The sequence below is a fragment of the Camarhynchus parvulus genome, chromosome 1A (genome assembly GCF_901933205.1).
Source record: "Camarhynchus parvulus chromosome 1A, STF_HiC, whole genome shotgun sequence".
NCBI lineage: Eukaryota > Metazoa > Chordata > Aves > Passeriformes > Thraupidae > Camarhynchus > Camarhynchus parvulus.
In genome coordinates, this window is record NC_044586.1 from 31,003,298 (window position 1) to 31,011,489 (window position 8,192).

At 41.5% G+C, this 8,192-nt stretch overlaps 2 protein-coding genes across 2 annotated transcripts in view; one reads left to right on the top strand and one right to left on the bottom strand.

Moving 5' to 3' along the window:
• METTL25 (methyltransferase like 25) overlaps positions 1-2,476 on the bottom strand; it is a 45,726-nt gene extending 43,250 nt beyond the window's left edge. Inside the window, 3 exon segments of the mRNA XM_030960824.1 lie at positions 2,226-2,321; positions 2,324-2,392; positions 2,395-2,476. Of these exon segments, the coding sequence (XP_030816684.1) occupies positions 2,226-2,321; positions 2,324-2,392; positions 2,395-2,476 (247 nt within the window).
• Positions 2,477-2,537: 61 nt separating this feature from the next.
• CCDC59 (coiled-coil domain containing 59) lies at positions 2,538-7,870 on the top strand. The gene is made up of 4 exons (XM_030960195.1): positions 2,538-2,683; positions 3,875-4,097; positions 4,863-4,962; positions 7,499-7,870. Exons 1-4 carry the CDS (start codon positions 2,551-2,553, stop codon positions 7,658-7,660), a joined length of 618 nt encoding a protein of 205 aa, XP_030816055.1. The 5' UTR covers positions 2,538-2,550; the 3' UTR covers positions 7,661-7,870.
• Positions 7,871-8,192: the final 322 nt, after the last annotated feature.

Below are 8,192 nucleotides of genomic sequence, written 5' to 3' on the forward strand. Positions count from 1 at the left end.
AAAACCAGTCAGTCTATACATTTGCAAACAAATCTTGAGAGGAAAGAAATACATGCCCCAAAGTTGGAATCACAATACAAACAGTAATTTACAGTGAATTATGAAAATACTTAAAAACAGATTTGTCTGCGCCTGTGTCTGATTTACAGCAATGACGTGATCAACAAAATGCAATATGGCAAGTGACAGCTTTTTGATGTATTCAAACCAGTTTCTGAACCTAAAAAGGGATCTTACATTTTTCTGCAGAGTACAAGTGAAAACAAGGGTTCCATCCTTCACATGGTCATTATAAGGAAACGACTTTGAACAAGAAAGAGTAATTTCTGTTTATGCTGGGTTTCAAGATCTCTAATGGTCTTTTTCTGATCCCTAATGTTATTGAGTTGCATGTTATTAATGCACTCAAGTGAGCCATGATATTACATTTCTCTCTCTCCCTCCTAATTTTAATACAGGCTAGCAGTGCATTAATTTGCAAATGTAAGTAGATGCTTGCAGGTATCTTCACTGAAAAACTCATATTCTACTACGAAGTATTTTCATCATATGACTGGATGGACAGATACCATGCAGTAAAATGAGTAAAGCATGAACCAACAAATCAACAAGCATACGCCCACTGCTACAGTGCATTCTGTTAACTAGCATACTGGAGTGTTAAAGTCAGAAAAAAGGGGCAATTCTTCCTTTTTTATTTTGGTTATCAGAAACAATTCCTGTAGAAATCAAAGAAGAAATTTCATATTTTAGCCACAGCATGAAAGCTTCATACTCTTCAAAAGACGTGCCATATTTTAGACATAAATTGTCTTTTTGTTACAGTAATCTCTGCATCAGATTCTGTAACATGCATTTTGAATGCAGACTATTAAATTATTATCCAATTTTGAATTCTACAAAACAATACTCTGCCTTCCTGATTCTCATGCTACTCTACAGGCCACCACTTTGGTGTTTCAATCGTTCCATGGACTTTCCCATAGAAGCAGGTTAGATCAGCTTAATTTTCCTTTACTGTTTTCTTTATGATGATTGCATCTGATTAGTTTTGTTCCAGCTTCTATTTACATTCAATTTTATGTCCTGTTGCTCTGGATCAGTTCTGACTCTGACATTACCTGTCAAGAACATTAAGCCTGTCCTTGCTGCTTCCCAACACTTTTGCTGGCTGACCAGACCACTGTCTTATTTCCATTTGGCTCTTGAAGGTAATTCATAATCCAGTGTCTTTTCCACACACAAATAAACTCTGTGGGATTTTTCCCAAATAACTCAACCCTTTAAAAATGAGTCTTACAGTTAATATTTTGAAAGGTCTTCAGATCCAACAGAGAAATGTTGCTAGTGATGTAGCAATTCACAGTTCTTCAATCTCTTTCTGAGTCCAAATAATTATCTTAACTTGTATTCTGTGCCAAAAAGCACATGCTACTTTCTGTGGAGCCTCCTCTTACACTGCACACACATTTTTCTGCCTCGAGTGCCATTTACCGTAGCATTTCAGAGCTAACGCAATGTGACAGCTATCTACACTCCATATGCTTTGGCACGACACTGGCTTTTCTCAGCTAAGTGCTTTGTCAGAGATTTCACCTTGGATTTGAAAGTGATCTCCCTGCTTGGGCTCAGTCCCCCCAAACACCACAGCTTTCAGATGCTTTATCTTCATTTCTGTGCCCTGCCTGAAGCAGCATTACTGCTACGTTCCCCTCCTCCTTGGACTGCAGCACATTCAGCAACGCAGCAGCCTAGCTGGCTTCCTCTTCAGTTTCGTGAAAATCACTAAAAATATGAAGTGCTCCTTAAACAGATCTCGTCAGAAATAAAGCAGCTGCTTTCCTGTGCCAGACACACTGACTATTACAGACACAGGAAAGCGGCTTTTAAGCCTTTTCCAGCTGTCCTCCGCATCTCCAGTTCCAGCACTCTTTTCACTTTTAACTGCTACATCTTTCCACTCGTGGAGGTTTCTTGGATGTTTTGTTTGATTTGGGGTTTTTTTTTTCATTTCAATTGTGTTCCTCAGGGCTCAGTCAGAGTGCAGGAATCTGACACTTTGGGGTTCCCTTTCCAAACATGAGACCACCGTCACGAGCGGCACTACCGCGAGCCCCGGCAGTGCAATTCCCGGGCCGGCTGCGGTCTCTCCGAAGCGGGGCGGGTCCGACCGCGTCCCGCTCCCCCGCACGGCGGAGCGCCCCCCGCGTCCCGGCCTCACTCACCGCACGGAGCCGCCGCGGTGCCCGAGCCCGCCGCCAGGGGGCGCGCCAGCGGCCCGGCCGCGCGCAGCGCCTCGAGCACGGCGTCGGGGGCGGCGCCACGAGCCGCTGCCAGAGCCCGCGCGTGAAGAACTCCACGGTGTGCGCGCGGCACAGCGGCAGCGCGCGCCCACGAACCGCGCCGCGCGCCGCAGCGCCCGCGCCGCCGCCGCCGGGGGCAGCTGCGCCGGGAGCGCGCGCGACGGCCGCGACATGGCCCCGCGCGCGGCCCGTCCGCGCTGCGGCGCGGATCGGTGACGTCATCTCGGTGCGCGGCGCCGGAAGCGCGATGGCGGCGGCGAGGCACGATGGGCCAGGGCCGGCGGCGGCGGCCAAGGCGGGAGCGGCGGCCCGCGGGCCCGGCCGAAAGCGGCGGTGGAGGCCCGTCCTGCTGCGCAGCGTTGTCGGCAGCGTCCAGGAGGGTGAGTCGGGCCGCCGGTGGGTATGAAGGGGCGCCGAAGAAGGCCCGAGTCCCTGACCCAGCTGCGAGCTGGCTCGACCCGAGCGTCCCGGCTGGGGCCAGCCCCGGCGGGGGTTTGGGCTGGCGGAGCCCGCAGCCCCGCCTCGCCACCGTGGACTCGGGGCCGGGGGCTGCAGGGCTGGCTGGGGCAGCCTGTGTGAGCTGGAGCTCCCGGGGCTCCGATTGCAGCCCCTGGGCCGCGTGGCGATGATCTTCGGCTTGAGGAATCGCTTTGCGTTTTCTCCATAGAAAGGCGTACAGTTAAACAGAAGCATGTCTGAAGAGAGGTTCAGATTATTGGTAGGTAGTTATGCAGATGTAAAAATTAATAGGAAAAAGAGCATGGCCTTTAGCAGCACTTTGCTGAAGTGGCAGCTTTGGAGAAAGAATGAAAGGAAAAGTTGCAACTAATTTGGCTTCCTTTCCGAAACTGTTTTGTTAGTGAATATTATGAAAGTCAGTAGATCTTAAGACTAATGCAATAAAAAATAAGGCATTAGGAAAAAAGCATCTTCAACTTTGATAAGTTTTCTTTAATGATCAAGGCTGAAACAGCCAGTGTCTGAGCTTTCCTTTAAGCAGAAAGGATTCTATGATGTAGCTGTAGAAAAACATTTCCTGGACATGTGCAGCGAGAAAGTAGTAGCAATAAATAGTATTTAAGTGAAAAGACATAGTGGATCATTAATGTAGAGTGATAGGACGATTTAGTGACTATTTTGCTGTGTCACAGCTGCTGCTGTCAGCGTTATTACCAGTGTTTTCTTGAGACTGCTTTTAGGAGATACTTTAGAATCTATTTTCATATTGCTTTAGAAGCTGCCAAGAGTAGGAGTGAAGTGAAATGGTAATACATCTTTCCACTGGACTCAAAAAGCATTGGCAAAGGTGAGGTGGTGAGTGGGCATTAAGCAGCAGTGTTTGCAGTGCTCTCCCGGGGGTTTGGGCAGTCATTTTCAGTAAACCTGTGCAAGCTGCAATGCTGCAGTAGGGAACAACCTAATCATAGTGGTTCTTTCCTTGAGCTTATGACTGGTCCTTATTGAAATTGTGGCTTTTTTCAGTGTGGGAAGAAGACAGATGGCAAGGGTCCTGCCATTCAAACAGTTGAAAGGTGCAGGAGTGTTTAACTGCCTTTTCCTTGTGCTTTCAGGACGAGGATTTGCATTTCGGAGGAAACAAAAGATTGAACGGCAGTACAGGAAATTACTGAAAAAGAGAAGACAAGTGCATTCCCAGCAGGATGATCAGTTTACAGACACCTATCCCGAGCACTTGAAACATCTTTACCTTGCAGAGGAAGAAAAGCTTAAGAAGCGGCGCAGGACTCCAGATGATTCAGTGTCACCAGAGGAAAAGCTTAATAAAGCAGCAGAGTAAGTTTTCAAAGCATGCCTTTAAAAAAAGTAGTTTCTTCTATCACTAAAGAAATATTTTAGATCTTAAAAGTTCATATGGACTTTAGTGATTTACTTTACTAAAAATGCTGTTATGTCTTAAATATTTTTTCGTGCTTTTTAGAAAAATAAATGGCAGTGTAACAGTTTTGTACTTGAGACAGTGAGGCGTCATTGCACATTATTGCCAGCAGATGGAGGTGAGAATAAGGGAAAAATTTTTCATTGTTTTTCCATAAGAGAGTGATATTTCTAAATGAATGTTCTCATCTCTCTGCACTTGCTTCCATGTGTTGGAACTAGAAAGAGAGAATGCAGCTCTAAGCTAGTGTGTTCAGGTTTTCTAGCTCTGAGGAGCTTGAATGATGGGGAAAACTGTTTTAGGCAGTCTTTAAGCTTAAGGAAACATCATCCATGTGAAGATACAGCAGAGAAGGTGTCTGCATTACTAACAGTTGTGTGCACTCTGGTCTTTGGTACATTTGGCATTGAAGAAGTTCAGTTTGTTATGTTTTCTTGCTGACTGCTCATGTATGGCCTGGCATGGTGTTGCAATCATGTGAGAGTGGTGCAAACAATCCATTCAGTGTAGAAGGATGAGTGTTCTGAAACCTGTATTTGTAGTTAACTTCCCTGAAGATGCAAAAAGCAGTGGAAGACTGGGCTGTGATTCTGCAGTGGTATCTATGGTTATGTCTGCTTCATGGTACTCAGTGTCTCAAGAACGTGTACTTTTTCCCCCAGGTCAGTTGGAACTCAAGAGAAGTTTAAAAATAAAACATCCAATCAGAAGGCAAAAGAAGACTATGAGAAAATAAAGGCTGAGCATGCTAGAAAGAAAGAGGTAAATCTTAAACAGAGTTCTTACTTGATGTTAAACAAAATCCGGATTAATACCATTTCCACCTCCTTGTCTTCCATCTGAACCCAGGGAAGACTGTAGGAGGTATTGGAACTCTTTCAGTCTTTTTCAACTTGACAGTGGTATTCAGGCACGTGGGTGTTCAAAGGATCATTCTCTTTGTTCTTACCATTTTCATCTTGCGGTTGCCCATAGCAGGATTTTATTATGTCACTTGGTACATGAAAAAAAGCTTGGAACTTGATCTGCATACCCCAGTGGATTATATTAGACCTCTTAAATTTTGTAGAAGGGGAAGTAATAGCAATACCATCATCTTGTGATGAAAAATGAAATACCCATCCTGTTTCTTATGGCATTATCATAATGCAGTCCTCATTTTACTTTTTTATGAACTTTGACCAACAGTGAAACAATTAAATTTAATAGTATCCACAGTTAAATTTTTTAGTCATTCCCTTCATTTGAATTTAATTGGAATTATTTTATTGGATTTATTACAGGACATATTGTAATATCATCACTGTCGATCAGCTCACTTGAATTATTAATTTGAGTGGTCCTTATGTAGTTTTCTTCTCTCCCAAGACACTGTTCATTGTACTGTAAAATGGCACACAGTGTAACCTTGTAGAAGTTGTGTAACTTCCTGGTGACATACTAAATTTCAGTAGCTATTGTATAAATATTGAATATATAGCTGTATAAAAGATACTGTTTCTTCAGCTATATTTAGTTTTATGCAAGCTGATCTGTGAGTCTGGGTGATTTACATGGTTATTGAGCTCATGGCTGCTTTTTTGTATATTAGCTACAGATTGTGTCAAAAGAAATTAATGTTATGACCAGCTTATTTAGAGAGGATGGGAACAAGCAAAACCCCAGCAAGACTTCAGGGAGTTCTTTTTGAGCAGCACATAGGACTTTCCTGAGTGCAGATGTTGGCATTTTTATTTTTGTTAAAGATAGTTAGGTAAAACATGAGCTAAGTGCCCCAATACAGTAATCATTTAGGTGGAGTACTTAGGTGGAACATTATGGAAAAAAAAGCTAGTATTTAGTAAAAATATGAACGTAAATAGCAACTGTCTAAGTAAGATGAATGTTCTTGCTTTGAAGTGAGCATTTGGTTGGTAGCTTAACTTGCATGTTGTTTACAAGAATATGCTGAACAACAGAAAAATTATTAGATACAAAGTGAATTACAGGTAAGTTAGAGCTGATGCTGCTCTGTTTTTTTTTTTTAAAGAGAGAATAAATTGTGTCAGACATTATGGTAAAATAAGTCAAGGTTTCTGAAGAGGTTGTCTGTGAGGGAGGTTATCTGTGCATATTTTTGCATATGCATATTTATTTGAATGTTTGGAGTTTTTCCCTGAGGAAAATCCTTCTTAGATTTCTGTTTAGAAATCTTTCTTTGAATTGTATCCTGTAAATTTTATATCAGAGAGCAATTCTTACTAGTTTTTGTACATTGCTGAAGCCATCTATACTGTGGAAAACAAAAATATTATCCATATATTATCATCTGTTCAGGCATTCTGCAGAAATGCTTGTCTATGTGATCAGCGTGGCATTGCATTTCAAAAGTAAACTGTATGAGAATAAATTATCCAAATGAACTGAAGCAGTCTTTCAGTCTGATTTGTGATGTCTGGAATATTTTGGTAGGATGTGATATAAGTGAAGTAAGCTGGTTATCTGGCTTGTGGATGTTTGCCCAAATTACTGAGTAAAATTACAACACTGGAGAAGGGGGTGTGAGATGTTGGATAAAATCTGAATGTAACATTGTGGTGATTATCTGTATAGTGTTAATAGTCAATCCATATATAGTTAATGTTCCATTAGTAGTTTGGTTGCATGCGTGCTTCATGGAAGGTTTTACAGGTAAAAATTTGATTAAGGTTTGTGGTTTCATTCCATCTCTCTTTGATGTAAAGACAGAGCCTATGTTGCTTTAAAGAGAACAGGTCACTAGGGTGTGGTCTGGATTAATTTTCCCTAGATAAAGCTGTCTTAGTATCACAAACCTGCCCAACACATGGTCCAGATAGGTCCCGTATCCTATCAGACTGTCCCATGCAGAGGTGTTCCATATCCTAGCACATCTGGATTGGCAAGATACATGGGAGCTGCTGCATCACCTTTTTCTTTCTTGCACTCAAGAGGAGAAAGTGGCAATTTTATACCAGTTTGTCATTTAAAGAGAGTAGTCAAGGAGCACATTTCACAGAAAGGAAGTAGTATGCATTGCAGCAGCAAACCTTATTGTAGGATGTTCTGCTGAAGAAAACTTGGTTCTTCTCTTGAAGCTTGAGGCTGTATAATTTGTTCTGATTGTAGTATGTGCTGGAAGAACATCCTGATTCAGCTTTAGACAAATGGTGTTTCTGTTGGCAGTACAATACCTAATTGCCAGTACCTATACAAAATAAACTTTATTGCTTATAAATAGCTTCACAGTCACAGAGGGTTTGTAATTGTTTCATAATCTTACATATTTATTTAATTGCAGGAAGCAGAAAAAAGAAAACAACAAAGAGAAGAAGCTCAACGTTTGTACAAGAAAAAGAAAATGGAAGCTTTTAAAATACTGAGTAAGAAGACAAAAAAAGGACAGCCAAATCTAAATTTACAAGTAGAATTTCTTCTTCAGAAAATACAGCAAAATACATAACCCCTGCATATATTTAAGTTAGCTGTGGATATTTTATTATATTACGTTTAATAAATAATGTCTTTTTGCTTCCAAATTACTTTTGTTATTGCCTTTATTTATCTCATCAGTCCAGTAATGACATATTCATCCTGAAAATATGTATTCTATGCTGAGAGTGAAAGGGATTTGGTACCTTGAAAATAAATAGTCTGTATTTCTAAACTTAAATTCTATTAGCTGTGTGACATCTTGAATTCGAAATAATAGGCTGTAGCACCATCTGACCATGAATCTAATACTTCCTGCGATTGTGACTACTAAAATTGCACTCACTTGGGAGGATTAAAATGATGTATGTGACGTGTTTGATATCTCAAGAACTGCCAGTTTTAGGAGCATGTTTTGTGTGCTCTTGGATAGGTTGGGCATATGAAAACAAAGTACATATACTATACTTGGGTGGCTAGTTTTAGTTCTCATTCTCCACAAAGAATAAATCTTGCCAAAGGTTCAAAAGTGGTTTGGATGTAAAGATCTTGGCATAATGATT

Coding starts and splice junctions, on each gene's coding strand:
- CCDC59 (XM_030960195.1), top strand. CDS start 2,551: ATGGCGGCGGCGAGGCACGATGGGCCAGGGCCGGCGGCGGCGGCCAAG. Junction 2,684..3,874: donor TGTCGGCAGCGTCCAGGAGG/GTGAGTCGGGCC, acceptor TTGTGCTTTCAG/GACGAGGATTTGCATTTCGG. Junction 4,963..7,498: donor AGCATGCTAGAAAGAAAGAG/GTAAATCTTAAA, acceptor ATTTAATTGCAG/GAAGCAGAAAAAAGAAAACA.